This window comes from Coregonus lavaretus (genome assembly GCF_964263955.1).
Source record: "Coregonus lavaretus genome assembly, chromosome: 12".
In the NCBI taxonomy this organism is placed as follows: Eukaryota; Metazoa; Chordata; class Actinopteri; order Salmoniformes; family Salmonidae; genus Coregonus; species Coregonus lavaretus.
In genome coordinates, this window is record NC_139999.1 from 22,491,659 (window position 1) to 22,509,781 (window position 18,123).

Genomic DNA, 18,123 nt, shown 5'->3' on the forward strand with positions numbered 1-18,123 from the left:
GTTTGGCAACTCGAACCTTCAGCTCCCTCCACAGATTTTCTATGGGATTAAGGTCTGGAGACTGGCTAGGCCACTCCAGGACCTTAATGTGCTTCTTCTTGAGCCACTCCTTTGTTGCCTTGACCGTGTGCTTTGGGTCATTGTCATGCTGGAACACCCATCCACAACCCATTTTCAATGCCCTGGCTGAGGGAAGGAGGTTCTCACCCAAGATTTGACGGTACATGGCCCCGTCCGTCGTCCCTTTGATGCGGTGAAGTTGTCCTGTCCCCTTAGCAGAAAAACACCCCCAAAGCATAATGTTTCCACCTCCATGTTTGACGGTGTGTATATGTGCTTTCTTGAGCAGGGGGACATTGCGGGCGCTGCAGGATTTCAGTCCTTCACGGCATAGTGTGTTACCAATTGTTTTCTTGGTGACTATGGTCCCAGCTGCCTTGAGATCATTGACAAGATCCTCCTGTGTAGTTCTGGGCTGATTCCTCACCGTTCTCATGATCATTGCAACTCCACGAGGTGAGATCTTGCATGGAGCCCCAGGCCGAGGGAGATTGACAGTTATTTTGTGTTTCTTCCATTTGCGAATAATTTCACCAACTGCTGTCACCTTCTCACCAAGCTGCTGGGCGATGGTCTTGTAGCCCATTCCAGCCTTGTGTAGGTCTAAAATCTTGTCCCTGACATCCTTGGAGAGCTCTTTGGTCTTGGACATGGTGGAGAGTTTGGAATCTGATTGATTGATTGCTTCTGTGGACAGGTGTCTTTTATACAGGTAACAAGCTGAGATTAGGAGCACTCCCTTTAAGAGTGTGCTCCTAATCTCAGCTTGTTACCTGTATAAAAGACACCTGGGAGCCAGAAATCTTTCTGATTGAGAGGGGGTCAAATACTTATTTCCCTCCTTAAAATGCAAATGAATTTATAACATTTTTGACATGCGTTTTTCTGGATTTTGTTGTTGTTATTCTGTCTCTCACTGTTCAAATAAACCTACCATTAAAATTATAGACTGATCATTTCTTTGTCAGTGGGCAAACGTACAAAATCAGCAGGGGATCAAATACCTTTTTCCCTCACTGTATATATATACACACATATATATATACATATATATATATATATATATATATATATATATATATATATATATATATATATATATATATACATACATACATACATACATACATACATACATACATACATACATGCATGCATACAGTCGAAGTCTGAAGTTTACATACACCTTAGCCAAATACATTTAAACACAATTCCTGACATTTAATCCTAGTAAAAATTCCCTGTCTTAGGTCAGTTAGGGTCACCACTTTATTTAAAAAATTTGAAATGTCAGAATAATAGTAGAGAGAATGATTTATTTCAGCTTTTATTTCTTTCATCACATTCCCAGTGGGTCAGATGTTTACATACACTCAATTAGTATTTGGTAGCATTGCCTTTAAATTGTTTAACTTGGGTCAAACGTTTCGGGTAGCCTTCCACAAGCTTCCCACAATAAGTTGGGTGAATTTTGGCCCATTCCTCCTGACAGAGCTGGTGTAACTGAGTCAGGTTTTTAGGCCTCCTTGCGCGCACACGCCTTTTCAGTTCTGGCCACAAATGTTCTATAGGATTGAGGTCAGGGCTTTGTGAAGGCCACTCCAATACCTTGACTTTGTTGTCCTTAAGCCATTTTGCCACAACTTTGAAAGTATGCTTGGGGTCATTGTCCATTTGGAAGACCCATTTGCGACCAAGCTTTAATTTCCTGACTGATGTCTTGAGATGTTGCTTCAATATACCCACACCATTTTCCTTCCTCATGATGCCATCTATTTTGTGCACCAGTCCCTCCTGCAGCAAAGCACCCCCACAGCATGATGCTGCCACCCCCGTGCTTCACGGTTGGGATGGTGTTCTTCGGCTTGCAAGCGACCCCCTTTTTCCTCCAAACATAACTATGGTCATTATGGCCAAACAGTTCTATTTTTGTTTAATCAGACCAGAGGACATTTCTCCAAAAAGTACAATCTTTGTCCCCATGTGCAGTTGCAAACCGTAGTCTTTCTTTTTATGGCGGTTTTGGAGCAGTGGCTTCTTCCTTGCTGAGCGTGCTTTCAGGTTATGTCGATATAGGACTCGTTTTACTGTGGATATAGATACTTTTCTACCTGTTTCCTCCAGCATCTTTCACAAGGTCCTTTGCTGTTGTTCTGGGATTGATTTGCACTTTTCGCACGTTCATCTCTAGGAGACAGAACGCGTCTCCTTCCTGAGCGGTGTGACGGCTGCGTGGTCCCATGGTGTTTATACTTGCATACTATTGTTTGTACAAATGAACGTGGTACCTTCAGGCTTTTGGAAATTGCTCCCAAGGATGAACCAGACTTGTGGAGGTCTACAATTGTTTTGCTGAGGTCTTGGCTGAAGTATTTTGATTTTCCCATGATGTCAAGCAAAGAGGCACTGAGTTTGAAGGTAGGCCTTGAAATACATCCACAGGTACACCTCCAATTGACTCAAATTATGTCAATTAGCCTATCAGAAGCTTATAAACCCATGACATAATTTTCCTGAATTTTCCAAGTTGTTTAAAGGCACAGTCAACTTAGTGTATGTAAACTTCTGACCCACTGGAATTGTGATACAGTGAATTATAAGTGAAATAATCTTTTTGTAAACAATTGTTGGAAAAATTACTTGTGTCATGCACAAAGTAGATGTCCTAACCGACTTGTCAAAACTTCAGTTTGTTAACAAGAAATTTGTGGAGTGGTTGAAAAACAAGTTTTAATTACTACAACTTACGTGTATGTAAACTTCCGACTTCAACTGTTCAAACATATTCCGGACTCTGATATTGCTCGTCCTAATATTTCTATATTTCTCAATTCCATTCTTTTACTTTTTAGATTTGTGTTTATTGTTGTTTATTGTTCGATATTACTGCACTGTTGTAGCTAGGAACACAAGCATTTTTCTACATCCGTAATAACATCTGCTAAATATGTGTATGCGACCAATACCATTTGATTTAGGGTTTCTCACATGGGCTTGCTCTGTCATGCCTCTTTAGCCTTCCATTTTTCAGTGCCTTGAAGGGAAAATGGTATCAACTGCATTATAAGGAAATAAAGCCCTCAATGTCAGAGGAGACTGAGGCTGGCTTCTGAGTGATTCTGTTATTCCAGGGTTGTCCTTAGCAACAGAACAGAATGTCTCACTACACGCAATGCAATTACATTTTTATTTATGGATGGCCTAGGCCTGCAACATTCACTACCCTACTCCATACACACAAGGTTCATCAGTGTACATTGTTTGTGAGGAAATGTATGTCTACGTTATGGTTAACACAACATTCTAATGTTGTAGCATACACATAACTGTGCTACCATGCTAAATAGTTCATTATGAGTGGACAGCTACTCAGTATTTAAAGCCTTATCATCAATCAAGCTTTTACTGTTCTACTGATGCAATTACTGCACCGGCATATCTCAACAGTACCTCTAGGCATGAGTTAACGTTAGGCTAATGCTTGCATCTAATCTCAAAGGCTTTATTGTGTGTTGATGGGTGGATTATGCTAACTGTGTAACGGTTATTTCTGGGCTCTCTCTTGTGTTACACTGGGTTTGTTAGGTCAGGCTGGAACGGATGAGGGCTGTGCTGTGGTTCTACTCATTAAATGGATACTCTGAGGAGCTATGAGAAGGACTCTCTCTTCCATAGCAGTCATCAATTGAGCTTTTGTATGGGACAGGGAATTCATTAACTCAATAGGAATGACAGCGTCCTAATCTGGCCGAGGCTGAGGGTTGAGAGGCTGGCTATTCTGGCCTGGAAATACTGATAATTTAGATTTTAGTCATTTAGTAGACGCTCTTATCCAGAGCGACTTACAGTTAGTGAGTGCATACATATTTTTTTCATACTGGCCCCCCGTGGGAAACGAACCCACAACCCTGGCGTTGCACGGGGCCAGAGCAGACATCATAGCGGAGGGCATTTATATCCATATACTATCAGATGGATTGGAGCTATACAGTTTTTTGTTGTATTACTAAGTCTCTACAATACAATAGAGATAACCCTAGTCAGTAGCTTTCTATCTGCTGTGGTGGTTAGTGGGGATGGACATGGGAGGAGGCAGTTGGCTTTAGTCAGTCATGGTTAGGGGGTTAATGAGTTGTTAGGTGTGTGTAGTTGCTGTACCTGAGCTGTAGATGTGTGTGTGTGTGTGTGTGTGTGTGCATGTGTGTGTAAATGTGTAGATGTGTAGATGTGATAACAACCCACACTTCCTGTTTGTCTCCAAGGGGAGCCGTGTGATTGGTGGGATGAGTCAACAGCACTCTACTGAGTCTGCTTTTTTAGTAGAACACTCATCCTGGGGGAAGCCTCCACCAAGGGCAACACTCTACAGATTAGCTGTCTGCAATGGGAGGAGCTTCAAAGTTTCTCTGATAGAGTTCATGCTTTGTTTGAGGGTTTGTCTTGCGCATCAATTTCCCCTCACTAGAAGAAAGACAAGTTAGTTTGCACTGAGGGTAGAGGAGTTTTGAACAAAAGTGACCAGCCTGAGATTTAAAATCACAGATCGCAGCGATGTCGTACACAAGCTACGTCGTAAACAGAACACAATGCCATTAAGTCACATATCCTATGTAGCGGTGGCTACAGGGGAGATGATATTGAAGAAGTAATTGAGAATATGACAGTGGTGTGATGAGTGGGGACCAAGTGGCGCAGTGGTCTAAGGCACTGCATCGTAGTGCTAGAGGCGTCACTACAGACCCAGGTTCGATTCCGGGCTGTATCACAACCAGCCATGATCGGGAGTCCCATAGGGCAGCGCACAATTGGCCCAGCGTCTTCCGGATTAGGGGAGGGTTTGGCCGGGGTAGGCTGTCATTGTAAATAAGAATTTGTTCTTAACTGACTTGCGTAGTTAAATAAAATAATAAAAAAATAAAAAAATAAAAAGTGGCAGTGGTGTGTGTGAGTTATCGTCACATCTCTGAAATGGCCACTGCAGCGAGGAGCATATCCCAGCAACTCCTCCCAGCTCCCTGTGCTATTTTTACCAGCAGCCATATTCTCATCAGCTCATTGGAGTGATGGGGAAATGGAGGAGAGGAGGCAGTTGCTCTCATACTGAAGAGAAAGAGAACAAACAGGAGAGATTGGTTACCAATCCATTGCTTAAGGGGAAGGAGCTGCAGCCTCGTGGACAGCCATCTTTGTAAAGACACCACAGTGTACTAAAGCAAAAGTGTACTAAAGCAACATGTAGAGTCGACCGATATATTTGTCTTGAAAATATAATAAGCGTATGTATTTTAATTAATCCACCATGACAAAGCATTACCTCAAACCTTATTGGGTTGAGCAGAATATCTTAGTAGGAATAGTAGTATGTTAACTGCATATTTTTGGTAATGGAGAGTGGAAGGCAGAAACAGAGAGATGCAGAGAAGGAACAATATAAGAGCGAGATAGTGGGCGAGAGATGAGTTTGACTGGCTCTGCCATCCTGTCATCAATTAACATGGCAGTGTTACATAATCTCGTCACCAACGTACCATAGAGCTGTTTAATACTGACTACACCAACTGGCCCGCTGTCAGGAGCCATTAACATGTAGCACGCACGTGAGAGCCGTTGACAGCCATGATCACATACATCTCTATGTGATATGTCACCATTTCTTGTTATTTTGGATTATGTGTGCAAAACTGTGTACACGACCAATAAACTTTGATTTGATCTCTACACACACACACACACACACACACACACACACACACACACTCTCCCCACACACACTCTCCCCACACAGTAGTGTTATTCAGACTCAGAGGGTTTCTACAGCACCTCATAATGAATGCATAAATAAACAAGACTCATCTTTAACTTGTTGTCCTCCAATTTAAGTGGTCATTGTCACTGTTCAATGAATTATTTTGTCACTATGTGTCATGCTTGAATGATGACACTAACCAGGTTTCCATAAGTCGAGGTTGCTGAGGGGATGACGGCTCATAATAATGGCTGGAAAGTAGCTAATGGAATGACATCATATACACCATGTTTGATGTATTTGATACCATTCCACTGATTCTGCTACAGTTATTACCACAAGCCCGTTCGCCCCAATTAAGGTGCTACCAACCTCCTGTGGTTTCCATCCAACCTTTTTATGCCAGTAAAGTACATGTTGGATAAAAAATGTCACAACAGGCCTGATGTAAACAGCACATTCGTCAGTAAACTTTCCAAATGTCGACAAAACAAATGATTCTAGACAAGGTGGGATCTTTTTGTGTCTGTAAAATTAATTATAGGAGAAATGGCGGTGGAAATGCTTTTATTTGCAAATATTGATATAATAACCATCATATCAACTTAAACGTGGAGTCACACGAAGATATGTTGGAAACCATGCAGTTTATTAGGCTACAGATGAAATAAGTTATGATGAACTTCACAGGGTGGTGAATGCAGGGGTGCAATGCGGGACATGTCCCCCCACTTCTAAAACCAAAGTTGTGCCCCTGGGTGAAAGTACACGGTGATGAGCTTGATGCTCCTTTCAATAAGTATTTAGGGTCTTATGTCTGGTGACATGATGATCGATGCTTGGCTGCCGTTTGAATTTTTTTAATAATCTTGCACTTTTGTCCACAATAATCTGTAGACTATAACCGCACTGTATCTGCAAGTTGTTGGCTAGAGCGCACGTAGGCAATACCAGAGTGGGCACATTCTCTATATACGCAACATTCAGTAGAGTTGAAAATGCAATGGAAACCCATTTAACTTGTATTTTTTATTCAGTCCATGGGAATTTAACTTCCAAAGTTATTTTTATGTGCATTACGTCATTATGCACATACGTTTTTCCACAACAAGTCAATTTGATGGAAACATATCTCTGATGGAAAAATTTACATATTGTTTTTATTTCGGATTGTAGAATATTCGCATGAAAATCTGTTGTCAATTGGATGGAAACCTAACTACTGACTGTTTAAACATGCTTTATCTTGGAGCATATATCTGGGTTAATCTCACTCCAATTTTAGCCACATTTTCTGTGTGGAAGGCTAAATCAATATTGGCCATACCATCAGCTAACATTGTCTTATCTTCCTGGTTGACTGACCTGTTCCACTCTCTGATTGGCTCCTCAGGTACAACCCGCCCCCCACGTGACGGAGAGGTCCCTGGAATAGATTATAACTTCCTGCCTGTGGAGGACTTTCTGGCGCTGGAGCAGAGTGGGACCCTTCTGGAAATAGGAGCATATGAAGGTAACAATCTGCAGCAATGCTCAGTCACTCAGTGTCCCGAGTCTGAGTGTGTCACTAACTAGGGGCCCTCAGAAGTGAACCAACATGTAGAAGTATTTGTAAGTTGCTCTGGATAAGAGCGTCTGTTAAATGACGTAAATGTAAATGTAAATGTAAGTAAACCACCCATGTCATCAGTTGAATGCTGGACAACTTGTTTACTTTGGTATTTACTGTATGTGGGTGTAGTGTGCTGTATATCTCTGGAGGTGAGTGTACTAGGTGTTTTTTTATTAAACAGGCTTCTGCATTTAGTACAGTAATGACTACAAGGGACCATTCACAGCCTATGTGTATAAACCCGTTCCCACAGGCTAAAGTCATCATTACCCTGGCATTATGTTCGGTGTGAAAGGGGTCGAAGCCGTGAGAGAGGGGAAGGTGTCTGCCATTGTTCGCACGTAACTTCCAGTGTTGTGTATATTTTAATAGCAAAGAATCGCAGTCAACACCTGTGGAGCATTACACATGTCATGCAGAAATACCATTCATTCACATGCACATTTAATGAAGTGGCTGTTCCGTCCCTGTAGCTTGGTCAGTGGGCCCAGACAATGCTCCACTCTCCCGGAGAAAACAAACAGCGTCCTCACTTCCTCCAATAGAATGCACTAGACTACAAATCCCCAAAGAAACTCTATGGTCATGCCTTCTTAGCCCCCTCATCTGCATACAAAGACTCTGTGATTATACCCCCCTCTTCTCCCGCCTTCCCCTTTCCCCCCTCCCTTCTTTTTTTCTAAACATGCTAATATCCCCCTGTTGCCTAGGTAACTATTATGGAACACCCAAGCCGCCGAGGCAGCCCCCTAGTGGGAAAGTGATTACCAGTGATGCTTTGCAAGACAGCCTCCCGGGCTCCCAGCACTCCACTCCCCGACGCACCAAGTCCTACAATGATATGCAAAATGCTGGAATAGTGCCTGTAGACCTGGAGGAGGACGAGGAACTCCCAGAGATGAACAGTAGCTTAACAGGTAAGAGAGAGAGGGGAGAGAGAGAGGGAAGGACTGGTAGAGAGTGGGTGAGGGAAAAGGAGAGTGGGAGGAAGACGGGGTAGGGGAGAGGGGGTGGGAGGGAGGTACTGCTGTGCTATGGGAAAGGGTGCAGGATACAAGTGGTCCTTTGTGTGGTGAGTGGTTAGTTGGTTGTTCAGTCTACGTCCGCCACTGTCTATCTGAGAGTAGAAAAAATAGTGCCACCTGGCTGCGATAGCAGGAAGCAGAATGTGCAGCTTTCATGTTTGAAACCAGTATGGTGGCTTTCTGTCTGTTTCTGTCTGAATTAGGTTGTTAATGGTCACTAATATAGCATGATTTGACGTGTGCTGTTTTAGAGAATGAATATGTATCTGCTCAGTGCACTTGTAGAGGCGTGTTGTAGAAGTGTTTTATTTTTTGTTCTTTGTGTGTGTGTGTGTGTGTGTGTTCTTGATATCAGTTTTCATCTAACATCTCACTGTTTTCTCTTGTTTTTGTATTTGCAATAGATAATAAATATTTTTCTAGAAATACTAGACTCGTGAACACAGGTTGGTCTACATGTATGAGCCACGTATTGCTGTTTTTTACATGTTGTGATTGCTGTTTGGTGACTGTGTTGTGTTTGGTAATGTTCCATATTTTTCATATGAGAGTATTATGTGAGTACTTCACTACATTGTTCGTTTTGAAATGCAAGAAAGCAATTTTTTATGTGTTGGAATATCAGCGCTTTTAAACAAATCTATTCCCCTCTCCTGGTGTAACCTACTTAGATTTGTGATTGGGTCATATTAACTGACCCTTACTCTTCAGCAATGTAGCATGACTCAGGTCTGAAAATATTGGTAGTGATGTGGGTTTGATTTCAGATTGGACCAAGAGTAGTTTATTTTTTACCAGTATTTTTTATTTCTCTGTAAGAGGAGAGGCAGCCTAGCCAGATGCCAGGGGTGTGAATGTGTGAACAGGATTTGATGACCTCAGAGAGAACAGGAAGAGAGGTGGGGGCACTAATCTAATCATCACTCTCCCCAAGAGGTCAGATCAGGGGCCTCGCTCAGTCAGCCACAACAGTAGTCAAGTGTTTGCCAAGTGTGTGTGTTTGTGAAAGAGAGAGAGATTCCTTTACCTCTAAACTACTAGGCTACATACAGTATCAGACTGGTCGGACAGATATGAGGCCACCAAACTATAGTGTCATTACCTCAGAATGTGTGTGTGCATTTTGTTTACACACGTTTTCCTCTACCGGCCGCCATCCCCCCACAGGAGACTCGAGTGAACCCGACGAGCACCCCTACGCCCCGCGTGAGAACGCCCCGTCCTACGGTGTGAACAACACATTGTCATCCACCACGGAGGGCTCTCAGCAGACACACACACACCTCAGCCATCCTCCCACAGAAGAGGACCCCCTGGGACCTCTAACAGACAACTGGGAGATGGCCTACACCGAGAACGGAGAGCTCTACTTTATAGAGTACGTACCCTATAACATATTCTACACCCCATAACACATCATGTAACATAGGCTTCATGGGCCTATACCCAACATCCATAATAGTATTTAAATTAGAATCTTCTCAAGAAAATATTGTGCCACTTTCTACCTTTGATACTTGCCTTTAACATTGAGTCTGATTACTTCACAGTGTGTATCATATTTAGCCATGGAAGTGAGGATGTTTTTCAGACAGTGAGTGTTTGTTGACTTCCCAGTCAGAACAATGTGTCTGTCTGTCTGACTCTGTCATGTGCGTCTATCTATAGCCACAACACAAAAACTACTTCCTGGATCGACCCACGCTGCCTGGACAAACCTCCCAAACCTCTGGAAGAATGTGAAGACGATGGTACGTCCAACACAGGCTCTGTGTGTGTGTGTGTGTGTGTGAAATCAGATAATTGTCTGTCAGATCAGTTGTTCTATGAGTGGCCTGCAGATGGCATACTTGAGCCACCGTAGTGTGAGATGAGATGAGACGCAGTAACATTATTTTCTCTCGTGTGTTGCCTGCCTGCGCTCACGTCTGAGCAAGATGCCCCGGCAGCCTGAAGGACTGACTGGGTTATTTGCATCATCTAGCATCAATAAAATATGTACCTTGAACTGCAGAGGAGCGCCCGCCCACCCACACAAAACATTAGCATTTCATCTGCCTCTCTCTCCCCTCCTCTCTCTCCCCACCTCTCTCTCCCCTCCTCTCCCTGCCCACCTCTCTCTCCCGTCCTCTCTCTCCCCACCTCTCTCTCCCCACCCCTCTCTTCCCTCCTCTCTCTTCCCTCCTCTCTCTCCCCACCTCTCTCTCCCCACCTCTCTCTCCCCACCTCTCTCGCCCCACCTCTCTCTCCCACCTCTCTCTCCCACCTCTCTCTCCCCTCCTCTCTCTCCCCACCTCTTTCTCCCCACCTCTTTCTTCCCTCCTCACTCTTCCCTCCTCTCTCTCCCCACCTCTCTCTCCCCACCTCTCTCTCCCCACCTCTCTCTCCCCACCTCTCTCGCCCCACCTCTCTCTCCCACCTCTCTCTCCCACCTCTCTCTCCCCTCCTCTCTCTCCCCACCTCTTTCTCCCCACCTCTTTCTTCCCTCCTCACTCTTCCCTCCTCTCTCTTCCCTCCTCTCTCTCCCCACCTCTCTCTCCCCACCTCTCTTCCCTCCTCCTCTCTCTCCCCTCCTCTCTCTCCCCACCTCTCTCTCCCCACCTCTCTCTTCCCTCCTCTCTCTTCCCTCCTTCTGTCCCCACCTCTCTCTCCCCACCTCTCTTCCTTCCTCTCTCTCCCCGCCTCTCTCTTCCCTCCTCTCTCTCCCCACATCTCTCTCCCCTCCTCTCTCTCCCCACCTCTCTCTTCCCTCGTCTCTCTCCCCTCCTCTCTCTCCCCACCTCTCTCTTCCCTCGTCTCTCTCCCCACCTCTCTCTTCCCTCCTCTCTCTCCCCACCTCTCTCTCCTCTACCATGTGTCCTCTCCATGTGTTCTGTGGTACTTTTGTTGATGAGATGGCTCCTATTAGTTCTGTCCTCTCAAGCCGCTGCAAGAGGACACATTGGATAGATGGAGAGATTATTCATATTGTCAAGCATATGGTGCATGAACTATAATTCATATTTAGTGGCAGCTGTTTTCACCCGCCCCAACCTAAAATGGTCGGTATTACAATATGTCTGTCTCTATGGTATGACACATTTATTTCACATTAATGTACCTATTGATTTCTGGAGCTGGTTTTTCGAGAGGTTTAGTAAGTATGAAAGAGTGCCACCCAATGGCGAAGTAGAAAGTGTGTTTAACATTATGGTACAGACCGTGGCTAATATAAAGATATTACATATATTGGCATGATGCATATATTTTATTTTATTACCATTCCAGACACATGATGTTTTTTACAGTGTATGGAGCCAAATTTTGCTGCTCTCTTCACTTGCTTGGGGCTTGGAATCAAAATCAATCTCTAACCCTCTGGTGCTCTCTCTCTTTCTCTCCCCTGCTCTCTCTACTTTTTTCCCCCCTGTCTCTCCACCCCCCACCCTTGGTCCTCCACTCTCTCTCCTGGTCTGCTGTCTTTCTCCTGGAGAAGAAGGGGTACACACAGAAGAGCTGGACAGTGAGCTAGGTAGGCCTCTCTCTTTTCTCCCCTCTCCCCTGCTGTGTCCTCTGGGAAACCTGCCTACTGTATAACATGCTCCCTGTACTGCTTCAGTGACAATGTCACCCTGGCTTATTACAGTTTATAACATCTCTCCCTTTCTGCCTAGAGGGTGTAAACATTATAATCAAATGGTTAATAATATATTGTAATATATTGTCTGTGTGTGCGTGCATGTATGTGTGTGCGTGTTTGCAGGCTTGTGTCTGCTGAGTGGGCAGTTCTTACAGGGTTAACCCACACGCCCGGCGAGCCAGCATGCCATAACAAAGAGAGAACCATTCACGAGAGGCACATTGACCTGATGATCATTTCTTAATGGGCCTCTCGTCAAATGGACCTCTCACTCTCAAGCCCCATCATTCCATCCACTGTGGCTCATATTATAACCGGGCTAGCAAAGAGCACTTTACCCACCACTGTCTGCTGGTGCATCAGTCTCTGGAGTCAGATGGAGGCTTTAAACAGCCATGGCTCTGAGGTGGGCTCAGAAAACTACTGCCCTCTATTCTATTTCAATGGGGAATACATGGGTGAATAGTCACAATCCTCCAATGTCATTAGTATTTGAGAATTTCTGTTCTTGCCTATTAATCAGAGATTGATTTTAGATCTGAGAAACCAGGAGTGTGCAATACCAGGTCAATCAGTGATATCAATTGATCAATGAATTGCTAGGGAGACATAAAACACCCCTGCACCCCTGGGTTAAGGTTAGGTCTGAGGTAAGTGAGGGTGAGCTGATCCTAGACCAGTGTTAAGCCTCTGAGAAGGTATCCTCCATGTTGTGAACAGCAGCCAGGGTAGGAGCAGCCATTGTTAATACCACAGCTCAGATTGGATGAACACAGTCAATAGGTATCGATTGTGAAATCCGATACATGGAGAAAAAGGCAATTACTCCAGTAGTGTATAGGACAGCAGACGTATGGCCCCTGTAGTGCAGCCCCTCGCTCAGGAGAAATCAAATAGTCAGGAAGACAGAATGAGATGCAAACAATTTAATCTGCAATTTGTCACCTGAGTCCCCCTGGAGCTGGAGTGTGCATGGGAGTCGTCAGGGGAGCGTGGAAAGGGGAAGCTCTTTTTGATAAGTGTCAGATTCATCCCACTACACCCACTCAGTATCAGCAAGGCCAGTAGTGACGTGATGGCTCTGGCGCCCAGCAATAATAACACACAGGCAGGATCTCCTTTAGAAATACCGCCATTGGTGGATGGGAGGGGTGGATGGGATGGGACGGACGGAGGGAGGGATGGATGGATGGAGGGAGGGGTGGTGGGGTGGGATGGCAGGGAGGGAGGGAGGGAGGGAGGGATGGGTGGGAGGGGAGGGATGGGTGGGAGGGGAGGGGAGGGATGGGATGGGATAGGTAGGTAGGTAGGTAGGTAGGTAGGGAGGGATGGGTGGAAGGATGGGAGGGATGGGTGGATGGAGGGAGGGGTGGTGGGGTGGGATGGCAGGGAGGGAGGGAGGGAGGGAGGGATGGGTGGGAGGGGAGGGTAGGGATGGGATAGGTAGGTAGGTAGGTAGGTAGGTAGGTAGGTAGGTAGGTAGGTAGGTAGGTAGGTAGGGAGGGATGGGTGGGTAGGTGGATGGATGTATGGGTGGGTGGGTGGGTGGGGGAATGAGGGGTTGGGGTTGTTGTACTGTTTTTCTTTCTGTTCTCATATCTGAAAATCCAATCATAAAGTACATTAAAAAAAAAGAAATACAACCACTCTGGTGTGAAATACAGAGTGATTCTAATTTACAGTGAGTGAGGTGCTACTGGCTCAAAGTATAATGTTCCCCTTCAGAACATCTGACAATATTAAAGCCTAGTCCTTGTATTGTGAATGTTCCAAACATAACACAACACCCCCTTTATTCCTTGCCGTCACTCTCGCAGCTTAACAGCTTGACTCCAAATCCTCTAAAGCTGGTGGAGGTCATGTGTACACCACTCATCAGAGGTAATAGGCTGAAGCTAAAGACATGCAGGACGGATACTGTACAGCAGAGTAGTCAGTCACACACAAATCTGTTAGTAACCAATTACAGCACTCTGACGTTTCCCTATAGCCATTAGTACAGTAGCTAGCTAGCTCCATCTCTGCTATTCTAATCACACTGCTCTGTATGGAGAGGTAATGAGTTGCTCTGCCATACTGAGACATACTGAGACGGTATCAATGTAGCAGCCTTTACAGCAGATGACTAATGCATGTCTCTATCTAATCAGTCCTGATTTAGTTAGTCTCATTTTATGGCAGTGTTGTCAGGCCATTTATGGCATTCATTCTCAGCATCGATGTCATGGAAGATATACATGCGTGTGTCCCTGCTTACACACATCTAAAAATAAAAAAATTATCTCACACAACTCATCATTAATGAATAAAGACATGATCAAGTGAATGATCAAGTTGGTGAAGTTCTACAATGCCATGTGACAAAGACAGTGATAAACCAATCAAGGACAACATTGAATACCATTATATACACACCCCACCTACATCAGGGATTGTACATCAGATTCCCTTACTGCCATGAAAAAAAAGAAAAAATATATTCACCGTGATGTATTTAAACCACACATTTTTAAACCAAAATTGACATTTAGACCACCACACACATATACCACCAGCTCCTCTTCTCCATCTGAGCATCTGGTGTTGATCATGATTGGTCAAATCCCCCCGTAGTGTCTTTATCTGATGTGTTAAATGTCATTAGTGTCCTGCCAGGAGCCAATAGCCAGGTCCAGACAGCCTCTGGAGAGCCCCGGTGACTGACAGGCTGTGTGTGGTAGGAAAAGGTATTCACTGACCTTCTGTATGAACACTGAACACCATCTCTAACAACCTGCCGTTTCCTCCTCCCTCTACCTCTCTTCCAGAGCTGCCAACAGGCTGGGAGAAAATAGATGATCCAGTCTACGGGGTTTACTATGTGGAGTAAGTAGTGACACACACATATCTCTGTCGCATTTTGCATGACCTCACTGTACTGTACATTCACAATGCATTTAACACTGAGCAGTGGCCCAGAACATTGCAAAACAACGTCAAATGCAGGCTGTTATTTTGGTCTCTACTGTTTTGGGGAATATAGGTCATTTTGTTGCTGTCATGATGGTTTAGAAACGGGGTTTCTCAACCAGTGGGAGACCCTTGGGGCTGTGCATTAATAGCAATACATTCATATGTTTTGATGTTGTTCAAAGCAATACCTTAGAGGCAGAGGCCGAGTTTTGTTCACTGAATTTTTTCAATATATATTATTCCTATTGTTTCCTGTTTAATGCATAATTAAATAATGTTTCCATACTGTTTGAAGTGTATGTGTACTGCTCTTTTAATTCCTTGTCGGGTTGTGGTATGACGTGGTTGTGTTGGTGGTGTTAACCTCCTGAAGCAGTGCTCCTCAGTGATTGTGTGATGCTGTTGATATTCAGGCCTCGTCGTCTCTGTCTCCTCTGATCCACCAGAGCACTGTTTGTACCAGACTTGACTTCCGTGACTTAAGGCCCTGGCTCCTGGAGCATAGGCCACCAGAGACGTTGTCTATCTGTGTGTTGTGTTCACTCCTTCATCACTGCCTCTCTATATCTCAATCTTTCTCTTTCTTTGTCCCTTCCTCTCCATCCTTTGGCTTTCTTCTATTATTTTCTTTCTCTCTCTCTCTCTCTCTCTCTCTCTCTCTCTCTCTCTCTCTCTCTCTCTCTCTCTCTCTCTCTCTCTCTCTCTCTCTCCTTTCCTGTTATTATCCCCCTTGTTCTTACTTACTCTCTACTTTTCTCTATCCCTCTCCCTTCCTGTCTCATTCTCCTCATTTCTCCTATTTTCCCTCCCTCTCTTCCTCCCTCTCTCAGTCACATCAACAGGAAGACCCAGTATGAGAACCCTATACTGGAGGCTAAGCGGCTGAAGCAGCTCGAGCAACAGCAGCCACCAGAAGGTGAGCGCTACATCCGAGGTTCGTTTCCAGCCCCGCCGGGCGTCATTCCTTTCTTTCTCCATGTCTGTGATCGTGCTTATCTGTCTCTTTGTCCTGCTGCTCTGCTCTACTCTGCTTGTGGCGCTTTATCATTTGCTATCGAGAAACCATAAAGGCATACCTATGATTTATTTTTATGGCCTTGAAGAGAGGTCTTTTTGGTTTAATTTGGCAATGTTTTAAGTGTCACTGATTCTCTCTCCGAAGGATTTGTGCTTATATGAATAATTTTGGAAGTGTGCAGTTCTAGGTAAGTTTGGGCTTGACAATTATACATTGAAGAGTCTGTTACAGCATTGTAAATGTATCCCTATATTTCTATTCTTTCTGGGTCTTGCTCTCCCAGTGAAAAGTATTTCAGGACAGGTGCTTTAAGTCTGAGTGTGTCCTGAGTTTACCTCTCTTTAGTTTATATGTAGGATGTCCTCCAGATTTTCTCTAGACATGCAGGTCACACCACTAGGGACCAGCCTATTGATCCCCTTTCTGCAGACTCAGCTAAATGCGCTTCTGACTTGATTACTTGCTGCCTTTTCCTCATTTAAGCTCAATATCTCTTTACGCTCAATATCTGTGAAGACTTTTACTCTTTCATTGATTGAATCTTGATACTGAGAATATCAATGAAGACTTAAGCCTCTGATACATTACACAGTGAGGCTGCCATTTAGATCTGTCAGAGATTGGATTACATGGTATTACTTTCATCGGCAGCCATTGTGGCTCAATGCAGTACAGTAGTTTCCTAGCCACCCATTGTGGTGAACCATAAGGAATCAGTGTAACTGTACAGGCACCAGAGACAGGAAGTATGCCCTTTGCTGTTCCAGAATGGATAGAGGACGCCACCCTGGCTGGTGCCCCCCTGGCCAGCTATACCGCTAACCACCAGGAGACCTACAGGGACCCCCAGGCCGGACCCCCACTGCCGCCCCTCATCGGTCCCAAACGTAAGTCCTGGTCTGGTTAATATCCTAGTTTTATGACGGTATTGGTCCATTTCTGTCTGCAACATTGTGGATGTGTTCCCTGTTCCCTCATCCTCCTCTCTCTCTCTCTCTCTCTCTCTCTCTCTCTCTCTCTCTCTCTCTCTCTCTCTGTCTCTCTCTCTCTCTGCCTCACTCTCTCTCTCTGCCTCGCTCTCTGCCTCTCTCTCTGCCTCTCTCTCTCTGCCTGCCTCACACTCTCTCTCTCTCGCTCTCTCTCTCTCTCTGCCTCTCTCTCGCTCTCTCCATCTCTCTCTCCCCCCCTCTCTCTCTACCCAAAAGTGTAGCTCTCTATAGGGGATAGCAGCTGGGGCTGGGGCACAGTCTGGGCGATTTACCCATAGGATTACCCCCATTTTCAGACACAGACAGGCTGGTGCCCGCTATCTCTTGGAATCCCTCTTAGCCTAATTAATCTATCAATCATAATCAGTATTTTTATGATTCATGGAGCTCATTACACCAACACATCTCTCACAGAGCACTCACTGATCCAGAGCCAAGACTGGGTAGGATAGCCCCTCCTTCTTTGGCTAGCCCAGCACATGAGATCAACAGGTTCTTATGAAAGGTGTGTAAGGCTTGTGTGTGTGTGTGTGTGTTCCTCAGGAGGGAAGCCCTTCTTCACGAGGAACCCAGCGGAGCTAAAGGGAACCTTCATCAACACTAAACTGAGGAAGAGCCACCGGGGGTTCGGCTTCACCGTAGTCGGGGGCGACGAGCCTGATGAGTTCCTTCAGATCAAGAGTCTGGTTCTGGACGGGCCTGCTGCCCTCGATGGCAAGATGGAGACAGGTGGGATGCCGCTCTATCATTCCCTGTCATTATTAAGAGGTGGTCACCAACTCCTTGAGAGCTACAGAGAGTGCATGCTTTTGTTCCAACCCTGCACTAAAACAATTGACTAATCAAGGTTGGTTTATTTGTTTATTTACTGAATCTGGTGCTCTCCAGGATCTGGATTGGTGACAACTGACTGGTTTAGGTTTTATAGTGTACTATAGGCGTTCTAATTGAGCAATTTACAGTTTAAGTGTTACTTCCAAGATTTTTTGACATGGAGCTAATTATCCGACATTCATTTATTCTTCTCTTCCCCAGGTGACGTGATCGTGAGTGTCAATGACACATGCGTGCTAGGCTACACCCACGCCCAGGTGGTGAAGGT

At 44.9% G+C, this 18,123-nt stretch overlaps 1 protein-coding gene across 1 annotated transcript in view; it reads left to right on the forward strand.

Moving 5' to 3' along the window:
* Positions 1–18,123, forward strand: part of LOC311138366 (membrane-associated guanylate kinase, WW and PDZ domain-containing protein 1-like) — a gene marked incomplete at its 5' end in the record, with an annotated part of 194,733 nt that overhangs the window by 127,971 nt on the left and 48,639 nt on the right. Inside the window, 10 exons of the mRNA XM_084173027.1 lie at positions 7,200–7,319; positions 8,129–8,335; positions 9,611–9,821; positions 10,112–10,194; positions 11,919–11,954; positions 14,870–14,927; positions 15,845–15,948; positions 16,800–16,919; positions 17,565–17,750; positions 18,057–18,121. Of these exons, the coding sequence (XP_084029153.1) occupies positions 7,200–7,319; positions 8,129–8,335; positions 9,611–9,821; positions 10,112–10,194; positions 11,919–11,954; positions 14,870–14,927; positions 15,845–15,948; positions 16,800–16,919; positions 17,565–17,750; positions 18,057–18,121 (1,190 nt within the window). The remainder of the gene's footprint in view (positions 1–7,199; positions 7,320–8,128; positions 8,336–9,610; positions 9,822–10,111; positions 10,195–11,918; positions 11,955–14,869; positions 14,928–15,844; positions 15,949–16,799; positions 16,920–17,564; positions 17,751–18,056; positions 18,122–18,123) is intronic.